Source organism: Engraulis encrasicolus, chromosome 1 (genome assembly GCF_034702125.1).
Source record: "Engraulis encrasicolus isolate BLACKSEA-1 chromosome 1, IST_EnEncr_1.0, whole genome shotgun sequence".
Lineage (NCBI taxonomy): Eukaryota > Metazoa > Chordata > Actinopteri > Clupeiformes > Engraulidae > Engraulis > Engraulis encrasicolus.
In genome coordinates, this window is record NC_085857.1 from 46372369 (window position 1) to 46391107 (window position 18739).

Consider the following 18739-nt stretch of genomic DNA (forward strand, 5'->3'; position numbering starts at 1 on the left):
TTCACTGCTTGTTGCTCGAGAGCAAGAGTGAATAAAATCCATGTGTTCACTCCTCGTTCAAGGAGAGCAAGAGTGAGTAAAATCAATGTGTTCACTCCATTTTTAAGGAATATCCATACGTTCACTTGTCATTGAAGGAGAGCATGAGTGAAATCTAAGTGTTCACTCCATTTTGAGGAATATCCAAACGTTAACTCCTGATTGAGGGAGAAAGTGAGCGAATGGCCACTCCATGTTGGTGCACTTTGCACTTTAACGAGTTAACGAGAGATACAGTCTCATCTGTGAATGACCGTACAGGTCACTCCGTAGTTTTTTGTTTGTTTGTTTCTTTTCATATTGTGTAGAAATGCTAAAGTGTGTGTGTTTGTGTGTTTGTGTGTGTGTGTGTGTGTGTGTGTGTGTGTGTGTGTGTGTGTGTGTGGGTGTGTGTGTGTTCGTGTTCGCGCCTGCGTGCGTGCATTTGTATTTGTGTCTGTGCTTGTGTGTGTGTGTGCATTTGTATCTGCGCTGAGGTGCGTGTGCATTTGTATCTGCGCTGAGGTGTGTGTGTGTGTGTGTGTGTGTGTGTGTGTGTGTGTGTGTGTGTGTGTGTGTGTGTGTGTGTGTGTGCTTCTGAGAGTGCATGTGTGTATATGATTTTTTGGCAATGTTGAAGCGCTTCTGGTGTGGTGTGTGTGGCAGAAGAGCCCATCACATTCTCCTTTGAGGGGGTCTTAAAGGAACAGTCCACCGTTGTTGGAATTATTCTCATTTTACGCCTCCCCTTGATTTAAGGTGAGGTGTTAAATGAACACAATTTAAAAAAAGGTGGACTACTCCTTTTGTAGGGCCGGGGGAGGGGGGTGGACGGGAGGCGCAATACAATACAAGTGATCAATAACAACAACAACAACAACAACAAGTAGCACTCCACCCAGTCATAGAGACAGAGAGAAACAGACAGACACATAAACGTACAGACAGTGACATAGACATAGATTAAAGACAGAGACAAAGAGAGAAAGAGAAAGAGGGCGAGTTGTGCATGGGGGATGAACAGGATGGAAAGGACATGGGAGGACATCACTGAGGATGAATGGCATGCAGGAAGTTGAACCTCACTGTGGCCTAAAGCCAGGCTCAAACTACACGACTAGCGATTGTGTGTGCGATTTTGGGGTCGGGGTGCACCGCACACTAGAAGAGAATCGCAACTGTCAATCTTGTCGCTGCTCGCAGCCACAGAGACAATGCCCGACGTTCTATTTCCAGTCGCAAATATCAAACAGTGTTTGATTTCTACGATTTGCGATCGGCGACTTTTTGAGCTGCCAAAGTTCTATCTTAGAACGTCGCTCACGACGAGGAAATCTTTCCCGACAATCGCTTGCGATGGTCCTGGGGGGTAACGTTCCAGCGATTGTCGTAAGGGGGGTTTTCAGCCGAGAATCGGCGCGATAGTCGTGCAGTTTGAGCCAGGCTTAACGGTGTAAAATGATAGCCTCTGGGGGAGCAGGGGCAGTGTAGAGAGTGGCCTATTGGTTAGTGTAGAGAGTTGGACTAGTAGCTCACAGGTTTGCAGGTTCGAATCCCACCCAAACCTCTCTCTACACCTCCATCCATGGCTGAAGAGTCCTTGAGCAAGGCACCTAACCCCACATTGCTCAATGTAATGGGCTGTAACCAATAACCTGTTATAATAAGTCACCATTTGGCACACAGCGTTATTTTCCTATACCTGATTTCTAGAGATGCACCGGATCCTGATTTTTAGGATCCTGCTTTTTAGGATCCTGCTGGATACCGGATCCACTGCCCAAGATCCTGCTGGATCCGGAACCGGATACCAGAGCTTGGATACCGGATCCTGTGAAAAACCCTATATCCTGCCGGATCCAGATCCGGATCTTGGATCCTGTGCATCTCTACTGATTTCAGATAGCGGTTTTACATTGCAGTGATCACTCGTCCTCGTACCAAACCATGTGTTTTCCGGCCATCGTTGTCTGTTGTCCAATGACTACTGGCTACCCTCTAATGTTCACTGTCTACATACATGTGTGGCTATGTGCCCAGGTCTGTTTTTTCTTGTTTACACGAGTAGGATTGGTGGACTACACTATCTAACAAGCGCTAGAATTTGATTTGCCCAAGATGGGGGCAAAAGGCGTTGCCGGCCCGTTTGGTCAAGTGTCTTGGCAACCTCTATTGGAACAAATGGCTCAATTTGGCAGAGAACTGAATGTACCGGGACACGCTGGAGAATTAAGCCCCAACAAAACGAAACAATAAATAGTAGTAAAGCATTAGCAGTAAATGGTAGTTCTTAACCCTACCAACAGGAAAGATGAATGTGTGTGTGTGTGTGTGTGTGTGTGTGTGTGTGTGTGTGTGTGTGTGTGTGTGTGTGTGTGTGTGTGTGTGTGTGTGTGTGTGTGTGTGTGTGTGTGTGTGAGAAAGAGAGAGAGAGAGAGAGAGAGAGAGAGATACAGTGCACTACTTGTGTGTGTCTTTGTATGACTGATGGATGCTTGTGAACAAATGTGAATGAATGCAGAAATGCGAATGCAAATGTGAGTGTGTGTGTGTAAGTGTGTTTTGTATGAGTGTGTAATGTTTGGGTGATGATGATGGGCAGTGGAATGAGCTGGGTGGGAGTGTCGGCGACCGGGAGATAGAGGCAGGGAGGAGAGCGCCATGGCAATACGGCACCAGCATCTTCATCATTGTCATCCCTAAACCATCATCCTCATCCTCTCGTCTCGGGTGATTGGGGTACCAGCCCTAGGAGGAGAGGTAAGGTGGGGTGTGGGGGGGGCGGTGACTCGCTATGACAATGATAGGACGCAGTCAGCCAAAGTTGCCTTGCCTACGCCATTATGAGAGGAATGACCATAACAGTGACTCAACAGACTCAACAGACTCAGTTAGTTTATAGACTAACGACATCATCATCATCATACTTATCATCATCATTACCATTATCAATGCCATCGTCATCATCATCATCATCATCATCATCATCATCATCAACATTGTGTGTTGTCATTGTCATGGTCATTCTCTTCTGAGTTAGAACTATGAAGATGCTAATAAATTAATTGGCCATGTCCCAAATGATCTCTCGTTCATCAAATATCTCACAAACTGCTGTATGTTAGGGTCATAAAACAATGCACCCTGCAACCTACATAGTGAGTTAAAATGTCAACGAGTGAACATTTGTGACAGGAACTTTGGTGTCATCATCATCATCATCATCATCATGATCTATTCATCTTCATGGTTCTAGCATAGCCGTAGGTGCAGTGGCATGGCGTTCATAGACGTAAATAAATACAGTATATTATACTATACTATTACATATGAAGAGCTCTTTTCCAAAACACTAAAAATGCCTTTTAAGGTAAAAGCGATTGTCAGTTGTTTTTTTTATACTATTCGACTTGAAGGTAGTATATTGGGATATTTGGAAGTGGATTGGTGCAATTGCCCTTGTTGAATTAAAACAAAGTGATTTTACTGGTATTGACTGAGAAGCACAATAACAAAAAATGAACATAATGTTTTGGGAAAGAACTCTTCATATAAGTGATGGGCGATCTGTATTCCGTAGTTACAATCCAGTGCCACATGTTCCAAATGACCTTTCCAATTCAACAATGTGATTGATAGTATAGTACCAGGTGACTTGGAAAATACGGCACTGGATTGTAGACTAATAAATCCAGGCTGTCCACCACTGCCATAGATATTATATGTAGAGTATAGTATATCACTCCATGTCATTATGTCTATGGTGGCGCTCTCCTCCCCAGTCTCCGTGTCCAGGTCACCAGCGCCCTAGTCACAGGCTCGTCACCAGCTGCATCTGTCCGTCATTCTCGTTGCCGTGGTGATGGGCGGGCTCTAGCGCCTGATTGGAGGTGCTGCTGCCGTCCTGATTGGCGGCTCTGCTGCTTCCGCCACCTCGCGGCGCTGTCGCCCCGGTAACTGACGCCGACGCCCCTGGCGGTTGGTAGAAGGCGGAGATGTGGGCCGGCCTTCCCGTGGTGCTGCTGAAATACAGCTCGTCAGGCGGCAAGCCACTCCCACTCAGACCACCAGACACGCCCCCTGTCATCGTGTTGACCCCGCCCCTGGAGCCTATGCCCATGCCGACGACCTCCACCAAGCCCTCGGGGCTGCTGTCGGGGTAGGAGGAGTCTCGATCCCGGCTCCCGCCTCCTCCTCCGCCGCCCACGCTCTCTGTCAGCTCGGCCGACAGGCTCTCGGAATCCTCCTCGCTCTGGTAGAACACCGACTGGGTGAGGGTGTGCTGCGGCGGCGGCGGCTGTTGATTCTGAAGCTGCTGCTGATCCAGAAACAGGCGGGGCTTGTTGTCCGGGAGGCGTGGCCTGGTGCCGGTGCCCGTACCGCCTCCACCGGACTTCTCCAGGGCCTTGTAGAGCAGCTCCTCCTCGTCATTGGTCGGCGGCGGCGGTGGAGGGCGGGGCAAAGGCCGCTGCGGGGGCTCCCGTTGGCTGGTGCTGGTGCTGGGCGTGCTGGAGGTGGAGGTGGACAGGAAGTCCTGGCTGTGGTGGTGTCGCACCGCTCCCTCCATCTCCGCACCTCCTCCTCCTCCTGAAGAACCTCCCACTCCTACTCCTACTCCCACGCCGCCGGTGTGGGTGGTGCCGTAGCGGTCGGTGCCGTAGCGATCGGAGGCATAGCGATCTGTGGCGTAGCGATCGGTGGAGGGCCGCAGGTTGCTGTGCACCAGCTCGGAGATGATCATCTTCTCCAGGGCGGCCGCGTCCGACAGGTTGCGCCTCATCCCTCCTCCTGTTATAGGAAATATACAATGCAAAAATATAAATCATCAGGTGTGTGTGTGTGTGTGTGTGTGTGTGTGTGTGTGTGTGTGTGTGTGTGTGTGTGTGTGTGTGTGTGTGTGTGTGTGTGTGTGTGTGTGTTTGTGTGACCTACCTCCTACTCCACTGCTGGGGGCGTCAGAGTGTAACTACATACTGTACTTATTCAGGGCGTAGTACAACGTACTTAAGCAATATGACCCGAGTGGGAGGGATGATGTGCACTGACATCCTCCCTGGTGTGGTTCGGCCATAGGCACGAAGCCGAAGGCTGAGTGCCGTCGGCAATCACACCAGGGAGGATGTCAGTGCACATCATCCCGACCACGAGGGTTATATTGCTTTTATACAATAGTTCAATTACCAACCAAATACCAGAATAAATGTTCGAATTCATGTTTATTAGTTACCTTCATCATACTTTGTTTACCTGCTCCGCTAAGCAAAGTAGTTCCAAATTGATTGTATGGTTGCTATGCAATGACGAGCTGACAGCGCCAGCGCGCAAAGTTCCATGAAACGGTGTGAAGTGCATTTCTGTGTGGACTGCAACTGGGCTTCGCTTAGGCTACTACAATGATGCATGATAAATGAAAACACTGTGTGCAACATCAACATTTTAGTCAGATGCCTACTTTTATAAGCATTTTGGCCGACATTGATTTCCACATTTTTGTGGACTGTAAACTTGTTGTTGTGTGTGGTATGTACATGCCTGTGTGTCTGTGTGTTTTAACGTACCACTCTCTCGCCTGCTAAGGTCCACTCCTCCTCCTCCTTGTGTGTGTGTGTGCCTGTGTGTGTATGTATGTGTGTGTGGTGTGTACATGCCTGTGTGTCTTTGTGTTTTAACATACCACTCTCTCCCCTGCTATGGTCCACTCCTCCTCCTCCTCCTGCTCCTGCTCCTCCTCTGGGTGTCAGCAGGGTGGAGCAGTGATCACTAGGCCCGCCCCCTTGGACAGAGCCGGCTCCCAATAGGTCGCTGCTGCCGCCACCCACGCCGTGCAGCGAATAGCTGTTGTTGTAGTTGCCGTTCAGGCGCACGCCCTCCAGGCCGCAGGACTCACGGCTGCGTGACAGGGTGCCCTCTGGTGGTCCAGACGCAGAATGACACACACACACACACACACACACACACACACACACACACACACACACACACACACACACACACACACACACACACACACACACACACACACACACACACACACACAGAAACAGCCGTGCACACACACACACACAGACACGCACACGCACACGCACACGCACACACACATGAACACACACTCAAACACACAGAATAGAATACATCAATACACATACATCACAGGCAATATTTCTCACTCACATGTGCAGACAAACTCTCTCTCTCTCTCATACACTCACACGCACACACACACACACACACACTCACACGTGCGTGCACGAACATGTACGCAGGTATACAAACATGTCCATATAAAAAGCATCATGTACCATCTCTCTATCTCTCTCTCTCTTCCACTCTGTCATTGCACATATTAATACTAGTAAGAATTATTCTTCAAAACAGATTTGATCTCACACACGCACGCACACACACACACACACACACACACACACACACACACACACACACACACACACACACACACACACACACACACACACACACACACACACACACACACACACACACACACACACACACACTGTCCAAACATGCGCGCACGCGTGCACATGCGCATACATACATACATGCACATACTCCACAAGCAACCGACCATATTCTCAAGTCACACCATGAGAACATAATAATACAGTATGTGGTGGTGTGCTTTTGAGGCATATCACACGGACACACACAAAGTGGAAGGAATAACATGACTAGGGCTGGGTATTGCAGCCGTGTTCCTGTATCGATTCGATTTCGATTCTTAGGGCTTTGAATCGATTAATCACGATTCGATTCGATTCAATTCGATTCACTCCGAATCGATTCAATCCGTTCCCTTTTTGGTGCAAGGATTTCCCCCAAAAGATGCTGTTGCCTATTTTTATATAAAAATGTCAAAGGGCTGTGGCTTGACAGTGTTAACAGATTGCTATTTTGTAATAAGTAGGCCTAGGCCTAATTGACTAATACCTACTGGGTATTTTCCATCGACCAAAATGAAACAAAAAAAACAAAAAGAAAAAGAGCAAAAAAATCGATTTTGTGCCCTGTGAATCGATTATGTGAATTTTAAATGATATTGATCGATTATCGATTGAATCGATTATTTTACCCAGCCCTAAACATGATGTACAGTATGATGGGCTGTTTTGCGAGGGTAAAAGATAGATAACAGGGGGGCTGGTTCTCCAAGGTAAAACAAAACATGAGAACTGAGAACATCATGTCAATGGAAACACGAATCACAGTCACATTCGGAATAGATGCGATACTGTAGATCATGAGATGCGAGGGCAGGGTTGCCAGATGAGGCTGATGAAGCACAAAATCCTGCCCAATTCTATTGATTTCTATGGCTTATTGGGCAGGTTTTTTTTCTGCTAAATGCCATATTTACCTGCACACGGTCATCCTAAGCAGCCCAATTGGGCGGGAAACAGCCCAATCTAGCAACACTGTGAGAGGCGCTGATTCAACAGGGTAAAACGCAACAGGAAGATATAGCATAGGCCTGAGAACACCATGTCAACCCACATCCATAGGTCAGGTGTTTGGGGACCAACGCAGAGTTTAGGGGTCCGGTTCACCAATTCAAAATGTGGATTATATGGGTACGGTCCATGTAAACCCCGACATGAGGATATAGCCTGAGAACATTGTCAATGGACACAAACTACAGTCAGACCGTATGAATTACATGACGTACGAGGGTAAAGCATGGAATACAGTGGCTGGTTCGTAATGTAAAACACAACATGAGGGGTATAACAAATGTCTGAGAACACCCTGTCAATGAAGACACAAACCACAATCACACTCACATACACTGGACACCCTCCGGATTACATGAAGTTCAACAGGGTAAAACACAACACAAGACAAATGTGGCAAAGCAGGAAGGATAACACAACAATATGGAGATTCAACACAACACAATGGAAGTAGAGAACACAACATGAATGGAAGACAACACAATGTAGAAACAGAACAGAGTATACCCAGAGAGAGTAGAGATACTTAAAGAATCTCTGGTATACCTACTGTAGGTAGAGGAATGGAAGACGACGGAATGTATTTTAAAAAAAACGGAAATCAACAGGAAGGATGTGTGGAAAACGATATTGAGGAACACAAAAAAGACGGACACAACGGAATGATAGAGTGGTACACAATATGAATAGAGGGATCAAAGACCACATGGATGGATGGATGGATGGATGGATAGATGGATGGATGGATGGATCAGAACAGGGATGGGGGGATGTAAAGATGGAGTGGTGTGAGTGGAGAGGGGGTTGAGGGTCATACTTGAGTCTCTGTACGTTCCTGTTCACCATCAGCAGATCAGGGACGAAGAGAGAGAGAGAGAGAGAGAGAGAGAGAGAGAGAGAGAGAGAGAGAGAGAGAGAGAGAGAGAGAGAGAGAGAGGGGAGGGGAGGAGAGGGGAGAGCAAGCGAGAGGAAGAGAGAGAGAGAGAGAGAGAGAGAGAGAGAGAGGGGAGGGGAGGAGAGGGGAGAGCAAGCGAGAGGAAGAGAGAGAGAGAGAGAGAGAGAGAGAGAGAGTAGGGGAGGGGAGAGCCAGCGAGAGGAAGAGGAAGAGAGAGAGAGAGAGAGAGAGAGAGAGAGAGAGAGAGAGAGAGAGAGAGAGAGAGAGAGAGAGAGAGAGAGAGAGAGAGAGAGAGAGAGAGAGAGAGAGAAATGGAAAGAAACAGACAGTAACAGGTAGACATGGGAGAAATAAAAAGACAGAGACAGGTAGAGGAGAAGAAAAAATATACAAACAATAACAGTTAAACATAGAAACACAGGACATAACAAAACAGTATAGACACCGGTTTATTCGAATAATGCCAAATTATATTTCTAAAACAAAGAGCCAAATATCATAACATTTGCAGCCCAGAACACATTTCCAGGGACAAAGTCCGCTGAAAGGGCCCCCTGTCAATCAAAATCCAATCCAAAAGTACATTGAGGCAATTTGTGACTACAAATGTACAGTTGTGTAGGTTTCCAAAAGCAGATTCAGGTTTTTTCCCCTAAAAGACACAGACATGTGGTTGCATGGCAGCTGACAGACAGACAGACAGGCAGAGCGACCAATCAGCAGACACTGAGGACAGACAAACCTGTGGAGTTGAAGACGGCCGGTGAGGGCGGGTTGAAGACGGCAGGGGAGGGAGGGTTGAAGGTCTCAGCCAATAGCGTGTTGTAAGGGGAGGTACCAGAGCGGGTCTGAAGCACGGGATTGGTCAGGAGGTGATTGCCCATAGTGCCTGAGAGGGAAAAAGAAAGCCAGGGACGACCGTGTTCAAGACAAGTGAAATGTACCCTCCGTTCGTGATGGCACATAAATGACAGAAAAAGTAGATTGACGCAGAGCATATGAAAAAGTTCTACGCAGAATGCATTGTCATGCATGAGTCGAACGATTCGATTGCAGCGCCATAGCAATGGTTGATTCTACAGCACATGTGCAGAACATCCTATTGTGTGTCACAGCTTGTGAGCAGCTGAGTTGTGATATTTTACAAAGGAAAATTATATCGGATAAATGTTTGAACACAGGCATCAAATGGGAGAAAATCCTTGCAAACTGGCGAGGGTGAGAACAGTGACAGACACAAAAAATGAGAATGAGAGAAAGGGAGGAGAGAGAGAGAGAGAGAGAGAGAGAGAGAGAGAGAGAGAGAGAGAGAGAGAGAGAGAGAGAGAGAGAGAGAGAGAGAGAGAGAGAGAGAGAGAGAGAGAGAGAGAGAGAGAGAGAGAGAGAGAGAGAGAGAGAGCGCTCACCTCTGTTGAGTGTCGGGGTGTTGTTCATGTCGGCAGCCATGAAGGAAGACTCAGTCTGCCTCCTCACCGTGTCATTCCACATCCGCCGGATACGACTCTGCACACACACACACACACACACACACACACACACACACACACACACACACACACACACACACACACACACACACACACACACACACACACACACACACACACACACACACAATGGAGAGATAGAAAGTGGTGTCAGTCCACATACGCCAGACACGACTATGTACACAAACACGCACCGTGCACACACACGCACACACACACACACACACCCTCAGGGTTTCCGTTCACATGGTTACGACAGCAACACTTACTTTTAGTGAACAGATTTGATCACCTTTCACTTGCTGCTGGAAAAGTGACAAACTAGGTCAACATGTGTGACAATGACAGTGTTTGTAAACACTACTCTTTGTTTACGTTTGTGTATGTGTTTGAAACATGTTCGTAAGTGCATGTTTGCTACACACCAGTGAAAGTCGTTGTGTGTAGCTGTCAGGGCGGCTGACAGCTTTGGCTGGGCCTAGGACAAACTCATCTGAAAGAGCCCTGAAGTCCAATAGATACAATGTAATGAGGACCCAATTCTGCTGCCTGCTCTCTCCCTGGGCCCGGGACAACTGGCCCCTTTGTTCCCCCCGCTGGCTTCCCTGGCTGCTGGAACAGTGACAGGCTCATTGTGTGTGCCATTGACAGTATTTGTAAACAGGTCTGTGTTTGTGTATATGTCATGTGCGTAAAGGTGGTGCGTGTTCATACATGCATCATGTCAGTAAACACGCCACCAGTCAAACGGTTTGTATTTGTGTCCATGTTTATGTCATGCACGTACACGTATGTTTTCTCTGCATCAATGGCAGTGGTTAACATGGTACCTGCTGAAGTGTTTGCATGTGTGCTGTCTATGTATGTGTCATGTCTGTTTACTTTGACAGCATGAAACTGTTTGGATATGCAGGCTACCTATGTGTAGTGGACTGTGACTGCTAACTGAGCAGCATTGGAAGTGTTTGTGTACTGTATGTGTCACGTGTGTTTATGTATATGCCACATGTCGTTACTTTGAACCCATGACACGGTTTGTATTATGTGATGTCAGGACTATTAACTGGCCAACAGTGGAAGGGTGTGTGCACATGTTTGTGCGCCTGTTTGTGCATGCGTGTGTACTGTGCACAATGTTTGTGTGTGTCTGCCTGTGTGTGTATGTATTTCATGCATGTTTACTGTGCATCAATGAAAATGTTTGTGCGTGACTGTCTGTCTGTCTGTCCGTGCGTATATGCTTGTCATGTGTGTGATAGGACAATGACATGAGTGTGCTTGTTATGTGCTCAAACAGTGACAGGTAGGTCAAAATGTGCCTTTACTGTGCACCAATGTCAGTGTTTGCATGTGATTGACTGTCTCCGTGTGTACTGTATGCGTGTCATGTACGCATGTGTCATTGGAACCATGACAGTACATGAACACGCCTGGAACAGTGACAGGTAGGTCAACATATTTGTTAACTCGCACCAATGACAGTGTTTGTAAACATTGTGTTTTGTTTATGTACCTATGCATCTTGTTTGTTTACTTTTCCCCATGACACTGTTTATGTATAGTGTGACTGCTAACTGAGCACCGGTGAAAGTGTTTGTCAAATGTAGTGTTTCTCAACGGGGGCAGTACAACCCCCAAGGGGGCATTGGAGAGCTCTAGGGGGGCGTTGAGAAGGATAAAGCTGAGAGGGAGCGGTGCTTTCTTGCCATTGGAGGCCATTAGTCCATTTCATTTGTTGGTACAAAGGGGGCGTTGTCAGGCTTATGATGAGGTCAGGGGGGCGTTGGGAGGCTTATGATGAGGCCAAGGGGGCGTTTCTTCAAAAAAGGTTGAGAACCACTGGTCAAATGTATGTGTCTTGTGTCATGTTTGGTTTCTGTGTGCCAATGATAGTTTTTTGTATATGGGTGAAAGATGTTTTTTTGGTCTCAGATGTCAGGTGGAGTAACGCCATTTAATGCCAATAAATTAATTCATAATTGGTGGTTGATATACAATGAATATGCTTCGTAGATAGTCCACTAAAACAAACCAACAAACAAAAATCCATACAATAGTGTGGTTGTGGTTGTGCCGCCCTGACCCATAGGGACATGTGTATGTATTATGACTGTTACCTGGGCACCACTGATAATGGGATGTGACCATGTCTGCATGTCTGTTCCTAATACCTTGCGCCCTCCACTAGTGCTTGTGGCCTCATACCAGGGAGTAATACGTCATGATGACATCACTGACAACAGCATTATACTGTATTTCAATAACGCGCAACAGCTCAATTGTAAAGTCATTTTCTCATTCGCTAAATGGGTGGTGAATGATGAATAGTACCCCAAAAGTTGTTGTGGCTAGACTGACAGCGGGGAAACTAAATTGTTTTCTCCACAGAGGCGGGGCATCAGCAAAACTTGAGGCCGCAAGTGCAAGTGGAGGACGGAAGGTTGCATATTGGAATGCACTATGTGTGTCTTGATATAGAGCTCCTAAGTCACCCGGAAACATGTAGCAGACTGTAGTATTTCTTGTTAGCATTTAAGGATTTTCCAGTTCCCAGCGACAACCGTGGGGAATGGGGACCAGTCTCAAATAAGGCGTGTGCAAACACGCGATTAGCAAATCTCCGCAAACTGACAAGGGTATCACAAATAGTCTGTAGGGATGACATGATTGATCATTTTTGTGTCAAACGCCAACATAAACACAACGTTGCTATCAACATGCTAAACCCGAAAAACTGGCACTCTACAGGAGGGAGATTTCATGAGCCTTGTCCATGGTAACACACGGCAAACCGCCACAAACCAGTTCCTAGTACGAGACTTAGGAAATACTTCTAACTAAGCTCTGATACAGGTTGTTTTTCACTCCTGGTAACACTCTTTTGATAAAACGTAAATAGTGCCATACTGTAACTGCAATTACTCCAATCGCCTTGGTTTAGTAGTATACTTTCAAAACTTACCATCGAGGAGAAGTTTGCTCATCAAAAATTCACGAGTAGCCAAGGTATAGCAACATTACTTTATTATCATTATGTTTAGGTTGATAAATACACACGTGTTGTTGTGCTGCTCCATTTGTTACCAAGGAAAGGATGCGGGGATAGGCGAATGACGGCTGTTAACGTTTGTCTTATATTTTTGTTAGCCCAATGTTAAAACATATATTCCTGGAAACTGGATTTCCGATAAAATGCTAATCCGCACATACAACTCGTCATCACTCACTTAGGAACTCTATTGGTGGACTTACCTGTCTGTGCGCAGGGGCGTGACGTGACTGGCTGCCGCCATAGTAACGGTTGTTGCCGCGGTGGGCGGTGCTCTTAAGGGAGCCGTGAGGGGCGGAGCTTGAGGAGTGGCCGCAACAGGGGGAGTGGCGAAGACACTTGCTATACTCCTTATGGACCTAATAACACACACACACACACACACACACACACACACACACACACACACACACACACACACACACACACACACACACACACACACACACACACACACACACACACACACACACACACACAGTCAATATCTATCTATCTATCTATCTATCTATCTATCTATCTATCTATCTATCTATCTATCTATCTATCTATCTATCTATCTATCTATCTATCTGTCTGTCTGTCTATCTGTCTATCTATCTATCTATCTATCTATCTATCGAGGCCATGACCACACAGTTTTCTCTTTACCCTCTCTCTCTCTCTCTCTCTCTCTCTCTCTCTCTCTCTCTCTCTCTCTCTCTCTCTCTCTCTCTCTCTTCTCTCTCTCTCTCTCTTCTTTCTCTCTTGCACATTCTTTTAAAGGTTGGAGTCAAAGATGAATATGAATAGGCTTCCCATCACCGTGCTACTCTTTCTTTCTCTATCTCTCTCTCTCTCTCCCTCTATGTATCTCTCCGTCTCTACCGCTCACCTTCTTCTGCAGTGCGCAGTGGAAGATGAAGATGAAGAGTCCGTGCAGGGCGTTGAAGGAGGTGAAGAGGTAGGCCATCACCACGCTGTGCTGCGTCAGGAAGAGCAGCCCGAACGCCCACGTCAGGGAGACCAGTATCAGCAGGATCAGAGAGCTCACCGTCCAACACCTGGAGATATGGGGGGAGGAGGGAGGGAGGGAGAGATAGAGGGGGGGGGATTAGTCAAGATGAGGACCAAACACAAAAGTGTGTGGGTCCGTGTAGGTCCGTGTGTGTGTGTGTGTGTGTGTGTGTGTGTGTGTGTGTGTGTGTGTGTGTGTGTGTGTGTGTGTGTGTGTGTGTGTGTGTGTCCAGTGTGTGTGAGATCTCACTTGATGTTGTCGAAGCGGTTGGAGTCCGGCTTGAGTACGGTGGAGTGTCGGGTCATCCTGTGCAGGGTCACCATCAGGACCACCAGGTTGAACTGCAGAGCAAGACAGAGGTAACACTTTACTATACACTGCAGCAAACACACACACACGCGCGCACACATACTACACACACACACACACACACACACACACACACACACACACACACACACACACACACACACACACACACACACTACACACGCGCACATATACTACACACACACACACACACACACACGAACACCAGCAACACAACAAACAGTCAAACTAGTAATGCCATAAGGCATGCACACAGGCACACACGCAGGCACACAGGGACACAGGCACGCACAAAGGCATGAACACACACACGCACGCACACAGCCACGCACACACACACACACACACACGCACGCACGCACGCACGCGCGTACGCGCGCGCGCGCGCACGCACGCACGCACGCACGCACGCACGCACACAAACGCACGCACGCACACTTCTTACCAAGATGATGAGGGAGACTGGTCCAATGAAGGTCCAGATGAAATAGTTGTCCTGGCGCAACCAACAGCTGACGGAAAAGAGAGATATTAGCATGTTAGTTCAGGCTGAATCTTCAGGTGCATTGTCTGTCAAGGTTTAGGAGTATGGCTGATTTAAGTTTTAGTTGATGGAATCGGTTCAATAAAGACGCTTTTGCACACCTCTGTAGTTGGGCAGGTGCGTAGGATGTTATCCCAGCGGGGTTGTCAGTTTCCACCAACAAACTTTAATACAACGTTTTGGTCATCCGACCTTCTTCAGGTAAAGTTGATGGAATCGGAAATCATTTTCTAGCATTTCATGAAAAAACAAACTTTCGACCATGTGGTCGACACACACACAAACACACCCCTCCCCACACTCTCACGCCTTCTTGTATCCGTAGCTTCGGTAGTCTATGGCTGCGGAGATGGCCACGATGATCCTGTAGCTTCTATAGTCTATCGCTACGATGAAAGCCATGATAGCTGGTAGGCCGTAGCTGCAGAGGTAGTAGTGCTTCCCCACATTCACACACATTTCACACACACTTCACACACACACAGAGGAGCATCTTGCCACCAGGCAAGGCAGGCAGCCGCTTGGGGCCCCCAAGCCCCTAGATAGTGGATAACAGCCTACACTTTGACAGTAGTGGTGATTTTGGTTCAAATGTTCATTATTTTGCATTTTCGCTTGGGGCCCCACGCCCCCACTTGACCCTAGAATCGCCTCTGCACACACAAACCCCTCCAGTGTGATGGAGTGACCATCACTAGGGTTGTGGGTGTGTTCTGACGAACATGCCAACGAGCCTGGCTCTTTGGTGTAGCGGTCAGAGCCCCAGTTTACTACTCCAGAAGGTCTGGGTTCGAGTCCCAGCTGGGCAACTCTACTCCCCTTCGCTACAAATGGTGTCAGAAGTGGGATGGTACCGTGAGGCCATCGGAAGCGTACCCATTGTGTGTGAGCCGTAATTCCATGTGAGGGACCCCCAGGATTGGTGACCCCCGTGTGAGGGACCTCAGTGATAGGTGAAGCATTGATGATGGGGCACACTGGATGGGAGAAGCATGATGGGCAGTTGCGTGAGGGACACCATGAGTGTGTGAAGCGCAAGGGTGCGCTTCCCGAAGGGGAAGGCAGTGTGATGGAGTGACCATCACTAGGGTTGTGGGTGTGTTCTGACTAACATGCCAAGGAGCCTGGCTCTTTGGTGTAGCGGTCAGAGCCCCAGTTTACTACTCCAGAAGGTCTGGGTTCGAGTCCCAGCTGGGCAACTCTACTCCCCTTCACTACACCTCCCCACACACAGCCCTCCCCAAAAACTCACGCTTTCTTGTATCCGTAGCTTCGGTAGTCTATGGCTGCGGAGATGGCCACGATGATGGCTGGTAGGCCGTAGCTGCAGAGGTAGTAGTACTTCCCCACATTCAAACACACACACACACGCACGCGCACACACACACACACACGCGCACACATATCCCCCAACCCCCAACCACACACACACAGCCCTCCCCAAAAACTCACGCTTTCTTGTATCCGTAGCTTCGGTAGTCTATGGCTGCGGAGATGGCCACGATGATGGCTGGCAGGCCGTAGCTGCAGAGGTAGTAGTACTTCCTGCGGGACACGTCGCTCTGGAAGACCTCCACCAGGAGCAGGTAGAGCTGCACGGCCTCCGCACACAGCCAGCAGAACACGGCCAAGAGGAAGAAGTGGAGCATGCCGGCCAGCACGGGGCACAGGACCTGGGACGGAAAGAAACACACACAGACTTTCGATTAGATCATGTAAAAACAAAGGGGATTCGCACTCCGCGCTTCTAAACTGACAATCCGGTGCAACCAGAGCAGGACTCAATAATCAGTGCAAAGCAAAAAGGAAAGAGGCATAAGTGATCTAATCTAAAGCAAAGGGAAAATAATCTGGTGCCACGCGGATGTCTATTTTCTGTTATTTATTTTTTCAGTGCAGTAAGACGTAAAACGTTTCGACATGCGTCTCTGGACATGGACTCTGATGAAGACGCATGTCGAAACGTTAGTCTTACTGCCTCTTTTCCACTGGCATTTTTCTGGTAGGCCTACAGCTCAACAAAGCGTCACTCGTCAGCAAGTTTTTGCTCAATCGTAAAGCAAATAGTGGTGGCCGAGTCACGCTGTATCAAGATGTAGGCCTACCAGAAAACCGGCAGTGGAAAAGAGGCATTTTATTAGTACCCTGAGGTACAGTAGATTTGGTCTCATACAAAATATTTAAAACACATAACATACAAGCACTCCACGTTGGACATTTAGACAATACTAAAAGGTGTGCACTCAAGTGAAAAGTCATGGTGTCACATAGGGACAGACAGACAGATAAGGAGGGAGGGAGGGAGAGAGACAGGGAGGGAGACACACACACATACATATATGAACAATGGCGTACAGTTCGAAAATACACACACACACACACACACACACACACACACACACACACACACACACACACACACACACACACACACACACACACACACACACACACACACACACACACACACACACACACACACACACACACACACACACACACACACACACACACACACACACATTACACTCACGGGGTATTGTATCTTATCCATGCGTGCAAACAGGATCAGCAGCTGGGAGACGAGCAGCGTGAGGCAGAGGTTCTTGTGGATGGTGGTCCTGTCACTCTGCAGTCCCCTCAGCAGACAGAAGGTGGCCAGGCAGAGAGCCAGGCACACCAGGGACACCACCATCCCCACCCAGGTTACCACCACCAGCAGAAGCTCCTCCATTGGACCTCGAACCTGTGGATGGAGATGAGTGGAGAGTTTAGTGTTTTATTTGTATATGTTTGTGCATGTGTGTGTGTGTGTGTGTGTGTGTGTGTGTGTACGCGAGCGCGTGTCAGTCTGTTTGTCTGACGGTAGGGACACATAGGAGGCGAAGCAAGCGAAGTGAAGAGAGGCGAAATCCAACCGTCATCAGGTCGTCGCGGCGAATCAAATGGAATGGAACAGTTATGTTGTTGATTTGATTGGGCCGCGGCAGGCGAATTTGCTCCTCATTTGCATAACATTAAACTTTCTTTAATAATTTTGCTTCGCTTCGCCCCTGTTCGCTTGCTTTCGCTTGCCATCGCTTGCCTTCGCCTCTCTCATAGGAATGAAAGGCAAAGTTTGCAAATTCGTGTGCATGTGTCCCTACCGTGAGGGGGACAAAGGGGAAAGTTGTCCTGGGCCAAGGGAGAGAGGGGCCCAGAATTGGGTCCTCTTTAAATTGTATCTATTGGCCGGCCCTGTGTGTGTGTGTGTGTGTGTGTGTGTGTGTGTGTGTGTGTGTGTGTGTGTGTGTGTGTGTGTGTGTGTGTGTGTGTGTGTGTGTGTGTGTGTGTGTGTGAATGTCTCACATTGCGTTCCTGTAGCGTCATGAGCAGGGCGAAGTTGGTCAGGTGACTGCAGGAGCAGGTGGTGTGAGTACTGTTGGTGTCCACCAGGCGGCAGCCTTGAGTCGACCACTGGCCAGTCATGGAACGCTCCGAGTAGTTCCAGAAGGAGCAGTTGGGGCTGAAGTGGTTCTCAAGCTGTAAAGAGAGAGGAGGGGAGGGAAGGAAGGGAGGGTGAGTATACAGCATATACATGCGTGTGTGTGTATGTGTGTGTGTGTGTGTGTGTGTGTGTGTGTGTGTGTGTGTGTGTGTGTGTGTGTGTGTGTGTGTGTGTGTGTGTGTGTGTGAGTGTGTGTGTGGTGTGTGTGTGTGTGTGTGTGTGTGTGTGTGTGTGTGTGTGTGTGTGTGTGTGTGTGTGTGTGTGTGTGTGTGTGTACGTGTTTGTGTTTGTGTGTGTGTGCCCTGAATACTTGCAGATGGCACATTTCTTCACAGGTGTAATGAAGAAAAACGAATGAAAATGCCCCCTCACATCAAAGTCAAAAATATTTTGCTCTCATATAGACCTTACATTTGTGCCCTTGCACAACATTGTGCTTGGTGTTACTGGTCAATATAGGCTA

General features: G+C 47.9%; 1 protein-coding gene across 1 annotated transcript in view; it reads right to left on the reverse strand.

Moving 5' to 3' along the window:
• Positions 1–2594: 2594 nt before the first annotated feature.
• LOC134453421 (adhesion G protein-coupled receptor L1-like) overlaps positions 2595–18739 on the reverse strand; it is a 120331-nt gene continuing 104186 nt past the window's right edge. Inside the window, exons 16-26 of the mRNA XM_063204249.1 lie at positions 18138–18311; positions 17323–17535; positions 16242–16462; positions 14691–14757; positions 14165–14256; positions 13793–13961; positions 13122–13277; positions 9789–9885; positions 9125–9271; positions 5693–5926; positions 2595–4806 (exon numbers count right to left, since the gene is read on the reverse strand). Coding sequence (XP_063060319.1) covers positions 3830–4806; positions 5693–5926; positions 9125–9271; positions 9789–9885; positions 13122–13277; positions 13793–13961; positions 14165–14256; positions 14691–14757; positions 16242–16462; positions 17323–17535; positions 18138–18311 — 2547 coding nt within the window. The 3' untranslated portion in view covers positions 2595–3829. The remainder of the gene's footprint in view (positions 4807–5692; positions 5927–9124; positions 9272–9788; positions 9886–13121; positions 13278–13792; positions 13962–14164; positions 14257–14690; positions 14758–16241; positions 16463–17322; positions 17536–18137; positions 18312–18739) is intronic.